General features: G+C 44.3%; 1 protein-coding gene across 1 annotated transcript in view; it reads right to left on the reverse strand.

Moving 5' to 3' along the window:
- LOC140658321 (protein mono-ADP-ribosyltransferase PARP12-like) overlaps positions 1-12,465 on the reverse strand; it is a 28,721-nt gene extending 16,256 nt beyond the window's left edge. The window contains exons 1-6 of the mRNA XM_072876559.1: positions 12,029-12,465; positions 8,482-8,614; positions 3,247-3,499; positions 3,032-3,136; positions 2,585-2,653; positions 93-194 (exon numbers count right to left, since the gene is read on the reverse strand). Of these exons, the coding sequence (XP_072732660.1) occupies positions 93-194; positions 2,585-2,653; positions 3,032-3,136; positions 3,247-3,499; positions 8,482-8,614; positions 12,029-12,315 (949 nt within the window). The 5' untranslated portion in view covers positions 12,316-12,465. The remainder of the gene's footprint in view (positions 1-92; positions 195-2,584; positions 2,654-3,031; positions 3,137-3,246; positions 3,500-8,481; positions 8,615-12,028) is intronic.
- Between the last annotated feature and the right edge of the window lie 2,913 nt (positions 12,466-15,378).

The raw sequence follows: 15,378 nt of genomic DNA on the forward strand, positions 1-15,378 counted from the left end.
TCCATATGCCACCGCTAGTCCGAGCCATTGAGCAAGGAGTGCCTCTGCAGACGCTGCTCTCCTAAGGTAATATTACTTTCTATAAAGCTTACCTCTAAGTTTGCAGTACTTCCAGACATAGAACACGCATAGCTCATCACACTTATCTTCTTTGTTGTCCTTCGAAGCTTTAGCAGAGGAATTGTCTTTTTTATCTACAGGAAAGAATGAGTCGTTATTTGCCCCTACCAAAATACAACTCTAAGAGAAAGACGTTGCAATTGGTATTTCATCCCAGAAATAACAAAGATTTGACTGCAGTAGCCAAGTCAAGCACTTTCAGGATCTGACTATTCCCTGTACAGCCCACGGCATGACTTAGGGCTTTGTGACTGACCAATAAACCCCTACCACGGAAGAAGGCTCAGTGGGGATGGGTGAAGGCGATGTCATGAAGCTCAGAGTAACACAAGGTATGACTGACCACAGCTATTGCAAAGAAGCTGACTTTGTCTCAACACAAAGGGGACCAGAGGGTGGCCTTTTTTGTAGATAAATGGCTATGTCAGCTGAGTGGATCAGCTGGTGGTATAAATGCTTTTTCCTCGAGTTAGCCAGACCAGCATGGGGGGAGTGAATACAGGACTCAGGCCAACATAGAGTATAAAAACTAAACAACTATCAAAAGAATTTCAAAGAGAGCAACAGGCTTGAGCTGGCTTCAACCCACTTATTTCTTCCTGGAGATTGAGGACAGCATCGTGACAGTGAGCATATTATACAGACCTAATGGGAATCACATTGGTATTGTGATTGAACCATGTATTGCAATTGCTATGTTTTGGTAAGCATAACTTAACATTTGTGTTGTGTTTTCAGTGTATTTTGTATCACTTCACTACATCAGAAATCTCATTGTACTGGGCCTGGCTAGGATACAGTTAATTTTCTTCATAGCAGCTCATATGATGCTGTGTTTTAGATTTTTGACCAAACCAATACAGATAACACACTGATGCCCTCGCTTTTGCTCAACAGTGTCTGCACAGCATCAAGGCTTTCTCTGTGTCTGACTCTGCCCCCCAAGGAATAGATTGGGGAGTGCACAACAGGTTGGGAGGGGACACAACCAGGCAGAGGACCCAAACTAACCAAAGAAATATTCCATACCATATAACATTATGCTCAGCAATAAAAGGGAAAAGAGGGAGTTTTAGGAGGGTTAGCCATCTTTTGCTCAAGAACTGGCTGGGCATGAGCCTATCCGTGGGAGGTGGCGAATGATTCCCTTTGCATCACTTTTCGTTTGTTTGTTTTCTTCTTGCACTTACCCTTTGCTTTTTTTCCCCATGTCGACCCCCAAGTTTTCTTGCTTTTATTCTTTTTTTCCTCTTCCTCTGTCCCATTGGGGGTCAGGGGGAAGCAAGCGAATGGCTGTGTGGTGCCTAGCTGCCCACCAGGGTTAACCCCCAACACCCATGTAACATCAACTATCTTCAAATAAGAAAATTTGATATTAAACATTTGTGCTGGTTTTGGCTGGGATAGAGTTAATTTTCTTCATAGTAGCTAGTATGGGGCTATGTTTTGGATTTCTGCTGGAAACAGTGTTGATAACACAGGGATGTCTTCATTACTGCTGAGCAGCGCTTACACACAGACAAGGCCTCTTCTGCTTCTCACACCACCCCACCAGCGAGTAGACTGGGGGTGCACAAGAAACTGGGAGGGGACACGGCTGGCACAGCTGACCCCAACTGACCAAAGGGCTATTCCACAGCGTATGACATCATGCTCAGCATATAAAGCTGGGGGAAGAAGGAGGAAGGGTGGGACGTTCAGAGTGACGGTGTTTGTCTTCCCAAGCAACTGTTACGTGCGATGGAGCCCTGCTTTCCTGGAGATGGCTGAACACCTGCCTGCCCATGGGAAGTAGTGAATTAATTTCTTGTTTTGCTTTGCTTGCATGCGTGGCTTTTGCTTTACCTATTAAACTGTCTTTATCTCAACCCATGAGTTTTCTCACTTTTACTCTTCCAATTCTCTCCCCTATCCCACCAGGGAGGGAGTGAGCAAGCAGCTCTGTGGTGCTTAGTTGCTGGCTGCAGTTAAACCGTGACAACATTACACTCTCCATGCATGGAATATCTAAAAGAACCTGTTCAGAGAGTATTGGTCTCTGACAGGCTTTAAAGCCAAGGCCCTCTGCCCAGGAGGACAGGAGATTTATGAGTTCCTATTCACTCACTGGAAGGTATATCAAGACAACCACTCTACTGACAAAGCTATATCCATTTCCTGGGGACAGAAGGCACGGAAAGATATCACATGCACAGATACAACTTCTGCATCCTTCCCAGGAAGGAAGCAATGTGTCCAGAACAGTACAGAGATCAATCCCAGACTACTCCCCATTGTGCTGCACAATGCTTGGGCAGAAATCTCAAGACTCCTCTCCAGGCCGTCCAGTACTATGGCTTTCAGCATACAGTAGGGTAAGCACATAAGCTGCACTGACTACCACAGGGAGCTGTAGGGCTGTGTGAAACCAAATCCCAATGAGAACCACTGATCTCAAGACTGGAGGGTTAGAAACAATCCATACCTTCTTCTTTACCTCCAGCTCCTGTTGGCAACTGGTGTTGTCCCTGAGCAGGTACACTGTTACTGGGACCTGCATCAGAAGAGTGAATGATCAGCACTGCTGGACCAGAACCTCAGCTAGCTGGCAACATCCCAATTTGTGTGTTGACAATTATGTCCATCACAAATATAATTTTCCACCAGCACTCCACTGCTGATATAACAGATCAGCAATAACAGTTACAAATCCCAGCTAGTCTGTTATCAGCAGCCACTCAATAGCAATTTTGCATGCAGTATTTTAGGCAACAGTAATGCAGCTCTCCCTCCCACACAACTCGGCCATGACTTACTCCATTCCTGAAAGCAGATCAATGTGAGGAGGGAAAAAAATATGTACATGTTGTAAAAGGGAAAATCGGAAAGCTGATTCCACATGGAAGCAGTTGATACTTATCTAGATATTTACCTTCTGAAGGTGGCATATGCAGTGTGGAGCCCACTGTTTGCAAAGGTACCCTCCTTATACCTGCCGTTTTCTTCAATAAATTTTCTCTTGGTTTGTGGTTGTGTACTGAAAGCACAGAAAGGATGATGGGGTTTAGCTGTGATGTGAGGCAAGAACGGCTTCTACTCCTATCAAACTCAGAATCCTATTTAAACTCAGTGTTTCTTACAACTTACTTTTCCCCTTCTTCAGGTGTTTGTTGAATTCCACATGCTTGTGATTATATATAGTCTGGACATTTGAAGCTGTGTTCGCATCAATGCCTCCAGTTTCCAACACTCTCAATGCATGGGTATCCAAGAGGTTATGGGACCTCTTGCATGGCAAAAATCTACATTCCCCTTGGAGAAAGTGTCGACAAATATGAAGCTTGTTGCAGTTGTTTTGCTGGCTGCAGGTACCATCCTTTCTGTTGTAAGAGTAGCAGACCTAGTAGTGGGGAGCATAGATAAAATATGAAATGGAAAAGCACATTAGAATCAGTAATTTTTTTCTTTGTTCTATAAGCATGCAGCTTTAACAGCAGAAAAACTGTGACTAAAAAGCATGTGTTCATTGTGACTTCTTTAATCTGGACAGATTTCTTGCATGGAAGAGCAGGCATTTTCAGCTGACTCATGCATATTCCGTTTTGAAGTTATGCAGAAATTTTTTCCAAGAAAAAGAAAAGCCAATCCAACAAGCATTATTTTTTGCACTTCTAAGGAAGACAGTTACATAACAACTGTTTTACAGTTATTCTATTAAAAAGCAAAACAAAACAAAAAAAACCCAAACAAAAACATAACGAAGAACAAAGAACAAGTATATCCACAAAAACATATATACTGTGACAAATGAGGTATTATTTCATGGAGCTGAAACTGCATTTGCAATTCCTATTTGTAAAGCTTATTCTGCATTGAAGACCTGGGCATCTAAAAATGATAAGAATGCTTTGAGATTAGAGTACATATGGAAAAAGCAATGCACTTCTTTATTCCTCTGCTCAGCAAAAAAAGAGATATGCAGTTAATTGGACCCAGGGAACAAGTCACAGACCAAAAACTTCTTCCTATTGCCCACCAAGCACCACAGCAACACTTCCACTCCTGCAGCACAGAGGAGCAGCCCATAACAAGAAAGCTGCTTTGAGGAAGACACCCAGTCTGGCAGACAGCCCCAACATCACACCAGAACTGTCATGGATCTCCTCCCAACCCCTGTTCCAAGCAACAGAGACAGTTTTTATGCTGCGTGCAACTGAATATATATAGATTTATATATCAACTAGGGAATTAGAGATTGCTGGGATGGCAGTGTTTAAAAGACTGAGAAATCAGGCCAGTTTCAACTGCAAAACAACTCTTTACTCGATTCATAGAAATTAACAATACCCATTGCCAAAGGCAAGTTCCTTATTGCCATCAGTCAGTGTCATATACAGAACAATTAGCCTTCACAAACTTACTCTAAATTAGCTGGGAGCATACAAAGGCACGGAACTGAATTTCAGTGAGCACTGATGGCTACTACCCTTAATGGTTCTTACCCCCTGAGGGAAGCAGAAACCAAAGGGGGTTGTCTTCTTTCCTCCCCATCTTCCCTCTGTCATTGTGGATGCTTTATGCTTTTCTACACCTAACACCCCAAAGAATGCTCTCATTTGCTTTTGACATCTTATTTTTGGGATCTGTACTTGTTCAGGTTTTGCTTGTTCTACTGGATTGTTTTGCTTCCATCGCATACCCTTCCTGCCTGCTCTGCAGGATTTTAGTTTTACCAGATACCTTGCAGCTTGTACTTCTACATGTTTTCCTGCACCCTGTTTGCACAACTATATCACAACTTTCCATTTACCACCTTGCAATTATGGCTATTATTTACATATTTAAGCTCAGCTGCATCACAAAATGTTGTCAGTGGTGTTACTATCTGTTGGGCGCCCATGCAAGATGCTGGCAGCAGGGGTGGCCTCTGTGAGAAGAAGCCAGGGGCTGCTCCATGCTGGACACAGCTGGCTCCAACAGACCCACTGCAGGACACAGCTGAGCCTGTCAGCCAAGCTGGTGGCAACTCTGGGAAAACATATTTAGGAAAGAGCAAAACGCTGCACAGTAGTGAGGGGGAGTGGGGTGGGGAAAGTGTGAGAAACAGCCCTGCAGACAGCAAGGTGAGAAGAAGGAAGGGTAGGAGGTGCTCCAGGTGCCTGAGTAGAGATTCCCCTGCAGGGCCACCTACAGCTGGTTGCCCAGGACTGCGTCCAGACAGTTGTTGAATGTCTCCAAGGGGGGAGACTCCGCAACCTCTCTGGGCAACCTGTGCCAGTGCTCTCAGTCACCTTCACAGTAAAAAAGCATTTCCTGATGTTCAGAGGGAACCTCCTGTGTTTCAGTTTGTGCCCATCACCTCTGGTCCTGTCACTGAGCATCACTGAAAAGAGCCCAGCTCTGTCCTCTTTACACCCTCCTCTTCAGGTGTTTGTAAACATCAGTGAGATCCCCTGAACCTTCACTTCTCCAGGCTAAACAGTCCCAGGTCTCTCAGCCTGCCCTCATGTGAGAGATGTTCCAGTCCCTTCATCATCTTAGTGGCTCTTTGCTGAACTCCTTCCAGTAGCTCCATCACTCTCTTGTACTGAGAAAATAAATTTTGGAAAATTAATTTTGGACTATTTTCAGCTAATGTAGTGGGCCGCTGTGGAAGACATTATAATGAAGAGATAGTGACTTATTGTCTACAGAGCACTCTAAGATCTATGTATCAAGAACATATGTAAGTGCTATGTAATGACAAACAGTCTTGTGGGAGATGCTCTGCAACTTCAGTCACTAAAGAACTCCAATCTTACACCACTGCCAAGAGATGGTCTTCCTCAGTTGAAGAATGTTGCTCTATTTTGGGGGCCCAATACCACTCAGTGTTACCTTCATCTAAAATGTACGTGCCTCACCCAAGTGCCTACATAACAAGAAAAATAAGTTAAGACTTTAAATATGCAGCTTGTTTTTCCATCCCTCCAAGTGAAGATAACTGTTCAAGTTACTGAGCTGGAAACAGTTAGTCCAACATCCACCAGAGACAGACAATCAAGCACAAACTAAGGGCTGTGATATAAACTTATACAATAGTCCCTTGGTTCAAAGGGGTAACATAGTTCGCTGGATGTTTCTAGAAAAACTTAAAATCACTGCTTTCTTAATAGGTCTTTCCCCAAATCAGTCTTTCCCCCTTAACTTCAATATCCTCTCCTGTCTAGAAACTTTCTCCTCCAGGAATACTGCTAATCAAAACCAGAAGCATAGAGAGCACAGTTTGTCACACAGCCTGAAGCTGGTTTAAGAACTAGCAAAAAAAGCATAAGACTTATGTCAGACACTGGTTTTGGGGGCCAGAGCATAGGAATTGCTTTCATGCTTGCATGTTCCTGCTCAAGAGAGTAGGAGGAAAAAAAAAGGGCAACTAAAATACAGAATTGGGTAAAAGTTGAGAGAGTACTAAAAATACAAACATTTTGTATGGAGCACCCATTACGCAAAATATCACTTTAGGGTAGTGGTAGGTAATACCAGCCACTTAAGTTACAAAGTGAAGCTCCCAGAGATTTAAAGACACTGAATCTGGTTGAGGGTGATTTTGTAGAGCATCTAGAGGAAAATGCATTAAAAAATGATGTTAGTATGCCAGACAGAATTTTTACACGGGAGCATCAGAATAAACTACCAAACCAGAACAAAGTGCTGCCTCAGCTAAACAGGGAATCCACTAATTAGCTACATCAAGAAAGCACACTGCCCCTTGCATTTGCCAAGAAACAAAAAAAAGGAGAGCCAGAGAAAAGGTGAGGGTAAGTGTAAAACCCCCTGATTTTGGGGTGCTGTTGTGTTTTTCTTACCCTGCACCCCAGTTCACGTCACAGAAGACCAAAGTTTCCTCTTGCTTGAGAGCTTCACACATTGCTATTTGTCAGCACACACACAGCCAGTCAGCATTTCTAAACAAGAAAAAGCCAAGCTGGCTTTCTCACCCTTTTCCCCAGCTCTCAGTTTTATGAATGGCCTCCATTGATCAGTTTTCTGTTGTTACCACTATTTTACTCCATAAAAGGAGTTAAGGTGCTCAATTAGAAGTAATTAATGATGCCTGCAAGTGGTGAGGGCTGAACAGATCTATAGATAAGAGTTTAAGAGTAATACCAATCAATGATCATTGCTACTATCTGCTCATTGCTGGGAGTAATTAAACAAGAAACACTTAAGTTTTAGATGCAGCTGAGCGGGTCAAAGATATTATTAAACCTCCTTGCTCATCACCACCATGCTCCTTGAATCTGCCAGCACAACATATTTTAAAACACTACAAAAAACCCAAACAACAACAACAACTTATTTTGTCAAAGCCCAGCACTGTCACAGCAGGGAATAAGAAAACAATAGAACTGTTATACCAACAGATCTGTGGAGATTATAACCTCCAAAAGACAAGGGTAACAGGTAGTACTCTGGTAATTTCTTAACCAGGAGCAACTGTAGCCAGAACAGGATATTCTTGGCTTTGAAACAGCTTGAAGATAGCACTGCCCTTATACACACATGCAGAACCAGAATGGATCGTTCAGCCAAATTTAACAAAATCAATGATTTGCATACAAACTGGACAAAGGCTGCTTCGTAGAAAATTAGTGTACAAAAACTCAGTGTGCTTTGGAAGGGGCAGATTTTACATAAAACTGACTGCAGTTATTTGGTCATTTTCTCATAGATTTTTCTCACTCCCCTATACCCTAAAGCATCAAAATGTGGAGGCCCACATAGGCTGGAAAAGGAAAGGGGCCCTCGCTTCCTAGTCTCCATCATCTCTTGGAGAAGAGCCAACAAACGGGTTTTGGTCAGGCCTTTTATCCTGTAAGCATGTACAATTATTGTGATCTTTCACCTCTGTCTTGCTTACCTCGCCGTCTGTAAATCTCTGGTGAAGTTGTTGACTTTTTTTATTTGCTTGTTTTGAGTAACTTTATGGCTATCCTGTTGGGACAACACGAACAGCACGCAAAACAGGCTGTATCCTTGCTGTCCGCTTCCTGCTGTCAGAGGGCAGGTCTTCTGCTGACAAGTCGCAGATGACATGGCCTTACCAAGGTGCAAACCTTCTGGTATTTATGTAAGCAACACACTCCTTAGTGTTTAACAGTTTAATTGCTGTTATTTTTTTTTTGTTATAAGTACACGGCACTTTCATAACCCTTGCTCCATATTGTTTCTTCTGGTGCTTTCACACACAGCCATTCCCATTCATACTTCATTCAGACTAATCTTAATATTTCTGTTACATATCTTAACAGCTTGAAATTGAGATCAGACCTCCACCTTCTCTCTTACCCTCTCCCATTCCTAATTAATAAAAGCTTCTTTTAAGAAATCAGTACAACTCACATCAGGGAGGAGGAAAGGGTCATTTTGGAGAAGCAGGACTCGCAGCTCATTCTCATCGAGGCCAGACAACTCATGAGTCTTTAGAACTTTTTTGTTCTCAGCATTGGTGATGTCATGCGAGTACTTACAAGATCTGCAAGAAAATACACAGAAATATCAATGTTTACTTTTTCAGTCAAGTTGATTTAAAGAAGAACCTCAGATAACACTGAGCTTGGGAAAAGTCAGGGAGAGAAAGGCAGTTTGGCAAAAGTCTCTGTGAACATTTAGATGGTCTCTGTAGTTAGGTACAGAATGGACCAAACAGCATAACTCTGTGAAATACAGTGGCATTATTATCCCCATTTTAAACATGGATGTGGCCAGACCACTTCTAAGAAAGCCAGCAGCACAGATTTGAAGGTAAGTCTGTCTACCCCACACTTTCTTCCACTCCAGTAAGAGGCAAATCAAATCACACGATCTGAACAGCTGGAGGGAAAGCTAATTTTAGAGGAATACATCAACAACAGCGGAAGTTGCAACACCCTTGATTTTGTGAAGGTAAAAGTTTGTTGTCTCAGCGGTGGCATGTAAAGAAAGATGCAAAAGTCTGAGAGTGCAAAACAAAGAGATAATGAAGTTGAAAACAACACAATTTGTTATTTTTGCTGTCTGGGAAGTTAAAAAAAGAAAAAATTCCAATAAAGTTCATTAACTTCTGAGTTTTGGATAAAGAAGCGACTAAAGGACAATAACAAAGATGCTGGTGCCACTTACTAACCCAAGAGAAATGTCTCAAGTGAGTATAAACTACAGAGTGAGAAAGATTGCCTTTTTTTTGCATCTATTTGAAAAGATACTGCAAATCAATAATAAGAGGAGAAACATAATCAACTTGTGCATTAATTCAATTAAGTAAAATATAGCTTCCTTATGTCTTGCTCTTCAAAAGCATGATTTGATACAGCCTTAAGAGTAGACATACTCAACCAATAAAAGTAGCTGTTAATCTACCACTCAAGTCTCTGTTCCTATTATCCTTTTAGCCTCCAGTTAACTCCTGAAACTCTCCTCGTGAAAGCTTTTTTATCTCATGCTGTGCCTGATCCAATCCTTCTGTGCAGACCCTCGTGTAGACATTTTGCCCCTGACCCCCACCACCTGCTGGACACATTGCTTTGTAAGCAAATAAATAAGAATGTGAAGTCTGAAGGGCAGAAGTGTGCCATCTTTGGTCCTGAGAAACAATCTTCTAAGGATACTAGACTCTATAGACACTCAATTAATGGCTATGAAGGTAGGAGAGCTAGAGACTATTTGAGGTGGGAGCCATCACCAGCGTTCCTCCACAGTTAACTCCAGATTCCCGTGACAGTCACATAGTGAGCTACATCACTTGAGTACATATTTCTAAGTCAAAGGTTGATTATCACTGTATTTGTGGACTGTTTCAATCAGCTGAGTTTAATAACACATTTAGAAAAAAAGCAGTGAAAAGTTACTTGCGAGACACAAGTTAAAAACAGATTTAACTGGACTAAAATCCTGATTCCACTAAATAGGAGGACCCCAGTAATTTGTACAGACATTTTTCTTTCAAAAACATCTAAATCAAAAAGGATGCAAGATCTGGAAGCAAGGCTAGTGTTGTGGTTTAACCCCAGTTGGCAACCAAGCACCACACAGCTGCTCGCTCACCTCCCCACCACCCAGTGGGATGGGGGAGAGAATCGGAAGGGCAAAAGTAAGAAAACTCATGGGTTGAGATAAGAACAGTTTAACGATTGAAATAAAATAAAAATAATAATAATAAAAAAAATTGTAATGAAAAGGAAAACAACAAAAAAGAGAAAGAGAAACAAAACCTAGGAAAAACAAGTGATACAACCACTCACCACCTGCTGACCGATGTCCAGTCTGTCCCCAAGCAGCGACTGCTGCCCCCCGGCCAACTCCCCCCGTTTATATACTGAGCATGACGTCATACGGTATGGAATAGCCCTTTGGCCAGTTTGGGTCAGCTGTCCTGGCTATGCTCCCTCCCTCCCGGCTGTGCACCTCCTCACTGGCAGAGCATGGGAAGCTGAAAAGTCCTTGACTTAATATAAGCACTGCTTAGCAACAACTAAAACATCAATGTGTTATCACATTATTCTCATTCTAAAACACAGCGCTGTACCAGCTACTAGGAGGAAAATTAACTCTATTCCAGCTGAAACCAGGACAGCTAGATTTTTATCTTATCAGTTAAAAAATATTCTCTGTCTTGATCCATGTGCTCCACCTAGCAGTATTTTTGCCCCTTCATTTTAATCAACCTCCCTCCACGAAAGGCATACTCTTATTAATTATTAACACATACAAAGGTGATTTTAAATACTTAGTCCTATTGAGAGGACAGAATGGTTTATCGTTACAAAGGGAATCACATCACTGCACGTTTTAGTTCACACGGAGTCATCCAGTGCGAGTGCCCGTATGCACTTGAAGGTATTTCTACCAGTGAATCACATGAAAGCTTATCGTACCATCAGTAAAGTGAGAAACAGTAAGAAAATGTTAGCATCCTAATACTTTGCTAGTACCATTCTGAGATGGTACTTTCGCCTCCATCCTCTTTGAATCCGAGCACACAACGAGCTACTTTCCTGGGGCAGAAGAGGAAGAATCTGGTGGGATATTAGCATGTTACTAACACTGCAACAGGGCAAGGCCTGGGGCTTGGGGGATTACACTGCAAACTCTTCCATCAGAGCTCACTGTTGCCACTGATTGTCACTGAAAACAGCTTCTGGGTTTCATTTCTTTATTTGGTTTTGGTTTCCTTTATCATTTTTTTTTTAAACTAGGTACCACCTTTGGCCGAGCTGTGCCTAGAGAGGCTGCCAGGCCTACCCTTCCTGTGAGTCCTCTGTACTTCCAGAAAACGGGACCGCTGTACATGGGAAATCAAACACCGCCTCTTGCACAAAGGGCTGTAAGTGGAGCAGTGACTTCGAGCAAAACTAAGTGCTTGTAACTTTCTAGATTAAAACCAGATGGCATGCTAACACTTTGGGTTTTTTTACGTAGGGAAATATTTGTAAACTATTTCATCCAGATGCCAGTGGGCTGAGGGGTGGAGGTGGCAAACAAGCGGCTTTAAGAAAAAATCGTAATACTGACAAAGAAAACGAGGCTTCAGAAAACTGCAACCTACCGCGGTCACTCCGGGTTTTTACCGAACCAGCGAGAAGAGCAAACGAGTCCTTCGCGAGCACGAAACGCCCGGTACGAGGCTGTACCCGACGGGGGGACTGGGCTTCTCCTCCCGCAGGGAGCCGGGGCAGGAGCGGCACCCCCGGCGGAGCAGGCCGGCCGGCACAGCCGAGGGACGGGAGCGGCCTCAGGCTGCCGCTGAGCCGCCCCGGGGCCAGTCCCGACGGCGGCCGGTTCCGGGGAGAAGCCCGGGGGGTCGGGGGTGTGTGGGGGGGGGGTCGGGGGCGTGTGGGGGGTGCCCCCCTCCCCTCCGCGAGGGCGGCCGGCGCCAACGGCTGCCCGCGCCCCGCCGTCCCCCCGCGCTCACCTGGGCCCCAGGTTGCACCTGCCCATGAGGTGGAGCTTGCAGAGGTGCAGCCGTGCGCAGCCCCCGCACTCCTTGAGGACGCAGAGCCGCACGGGCGACAGGGCCAGGACCCTCGCGTCGCCGCCGTCCTGCAGCACCAGGAACCGCTGGGGACCGGCCGCCGACAGCGTCTCCTCCAGCTGCTGCGCCGAGAGACCGACGTGCTGCCGGAGCTCCGGCAGCCCCAGCTGCCCGCCCTGGGCGCACAGGGTCTTGGTGAGGAAGCAGCACACCGCCGGGTCGCCCATCGTTCCCCCTTCGCCTCGGCCGGCCGCGACAGGACGGGACGGGACGGAGTGAGACTCCGCGACCGCCGCCCGGCCGGGCTTCGGAGGAATCGAAACTGAAGGCGCGGGGCGGGCTCGGCGGCGGGCGGGGCCTAAGGCTGTGGAAGCGCTGGAGGTAAGGCGGGAAGCCGGCGCCCAGCGCCACGAGAGGAGCCCGGCGGCTTCCTCGTCTGGAAACCACGCAGGAGACAAATAATGCGAGAAGTGATTGAAAGGGGTGCGGGGTTTTCGTCTTCCTTTTTTGTTTTTTCTTTTTTTAAATGCCGCATTCTTTGCTGTTTCGGATGAATGGATTTGGCAATGAGCTGCCGCCTGGATGCAATTCCATGTATAGTATTGTTATCGGTCCCTATATATCAAGTATGGATCCCAGCTGGTCCCTCCCAGAGCGTGTACACAGAGCAGAGCACCAGCGTCCACTGAAGGATTTCCTCGCCTCGCTGCTAACTTCTGCTCTCTCTACCTATACGTAACACTAACACAAATGTAGTACAGAGCATTAAGCCTGTAATGTAGGAGAAAAACTTATCATACCCAAATAATTATAGTATTTGTGTAGCAATGCCATTACTTTTCTTTCTTTCAGATTAGCAGTCAGCTGCTGATCAAGGCTGGTTGCAGAGCGGTGTCCTGGCAGGGGGTGTGAAGCCGAGAAATGACCGGTTCCTGTTAATGCTGAAGTAGGGTCTGTGGGACTGGGGAGAAGCACGGCAAAGAGTGAATCGGGAAGATGGGGAGAGGGCTGAGTACTAAATCCATTCAAGATGAGTTTTCATATTCAAACTGTTGGGCAGTGCAAGCTTAAGAAACGGCAAGTATCAACTACGACCTCTGGATCAGGAAGTTAACCTCAAAAGTAAAGTGAATGCCAGCCTGTGTTGCCTGGTACTACTGCCTAATCTGAAGGGCATGTGAAACTACACAGTTGCTGTACGAACAATGGCTGTTCAGGCCATAGAAAGAGAACCACCTCAAGGAATGTGACCAAGGTGGCACAGTCCGTTGTTTTGCTTTCTTTCTTGAAGGGAATATGGAAGGATCTTTTAATCGGGCATATTTTCCCATATTTGCCCTCTTGCTATTATACTTGAACAAATGAACTAATTTAAAGAAATCAATATAAAAGGAGAGGCAGACGGAGTTTACCACACCACTTCTAGCTTTAGAAGATAAATTGATAGTTCTGGGCTGGTTTATGTTCTAGGCATACATACGTGCATTCTCAGGTTGTCAACAGGTTATTGAGGACGATAAAACAGATACTCGATGTAGTTTCAAGACTGACTGATAAGGTAGAAAATGATTCAAACAGTGACTCAGCAATGTATTGCCAACTCCAAACAGTAGGTAATAATCATTAATCAGGCAAACCTTTCAGTCATTTGCTTATATTTGTCTTCTGTTTTTCAGCCAGTTCCAGTGAAAACATGCATTTGTGCATTAGTGCACTGAGAAATCTGAACTATGTGGGCAGAGGAGCTTTACTGGATACTTTTTTGGAACAGTATTAACAGCAGGGAGCAGGAAAGTAAGTGAAGCACTGCAAGCAGAAAGAAGCTGCAAATACAATCTTGGCAAGCGTGTTCTATTCTGCACTTAAATACACTTAAGAAGGGTTTTGGATCAGTCCTGAGTGAAAGCAAACAAAGAAGCATTACCGGATTTATTCTGTTTGTTGGTATAATGTTTTGCAAATACAAATGCCTCAAATACTTCACTTCCTTACCTACTTCAAACAGAACCGGTTTATGTGAAACAACACAACTGGGTGAGGCAGAAGAGATCACTGTATCAAGGAGTCCCAAACTGGCATTATTTTCACAGGGCAGTGAGTGATTCCAGCCTTAAATATCAAGCCATTTGCTTAAAGTTAGAAACCACTGAAAAAGTGGCTGGGTTGATGTAACCTCTTGTTGCTGCTAAAAATGTAATCCCTGTACATCTTTCTCTCTGGTGTCTTCTACTTCCAGCTGTAATGTCTCCCTGTTTGCCCTGGCTCTGGTATTCACCTGACTCCTTAGTAAGCTGAATCAGCTTTCAAACTGATTGCTGAAACTGAAATATCAAATTGAAACTGAAATATCGATTGGTATGAACGAAGTATGAATGGAAATGGCTGTGTGTAAGCACCAGAAGAAACAGCAGAACAAAGGTTAAAAGAATGGCCTGTGTTGATAACCAAAGACATGGTTTAAGGCAGTAAAATTGAGAAATATGTTGTTTCTCTCAAACCAGGAAGACCTGCACTCTGTGGCAGAGACAACTTGTCTGCAGAAGACCCTACTGTCTGACAGCTGGACATAGCAGGAAGATATAGCACATCACAAATGCCATTCCTTTTCCTGTTTGTCCAACTGGAAGCAGACCATAGCCTCAGAAACTCAAAATGAAGAACACGAGGTGCACACGCACCTCGGTCCTTGTGAGTGTGGGGTTTGACAGTGTGAATGAAGTTAAATAAATTGAATGAACATGAATGAAAGTGGGGGAACTGAGTGAAATGAATGCATACCTAAACGCAACTTCTGCAGCTTAACTGGATGCAGCTGGATTTTGAAAAAAATTTTGCCTTGCCTGATGTATCGGCAGTCCAAACGCACAGTATGTTGTTACGCTCAGTCCTGTGGAACCACTCTGCTGTGTGTGAAGAAGAGGCTATTCTTGCTCTAAATAGACTACACAGCCCGGCTTGCCTGGTAGCTCTGACGACATCAGCAGTTCTGTCTCTGAGGATGGCTAAAGTATGCAGAAACACCCTGAGAATGTTGCTGCCAAACCAACTTCCCCTCTTTTCCAGCATGTGGCTAGTTCAGTTTCTCTCATTGTCAGCCCCATCCTACTTCTTGAGAACCCTCTTTCAGGTCTCAGCTTTGGCTCACCTTATAGTTATTCTCTCCGACGCAACCAACTATTATTCTTGTTCTGATTTCCCCAGACTGTTTCAAATACCATTTTGCAGAACATGCTGGTGTCGTGGGTATAGGCCTCACATAGATCACTTGTTCCACTGCTTGGCCTGGGCCA

The sequence above is a fragment of the Ciconia boyciana genome, chromosome 1, assembly GCF_034638445.1.
Source record: "Ciconia boyciana chromosome 1, ASM3463844v1, whole genome shotgun sequence".
NCBI classification, from domain to species: domain Eukaryota; kingdom Metazoa; phylum Chordata; class Aves; order Ciconiiformes; family Ciconiidae; genus Ciconia; species Ciconia boyciana.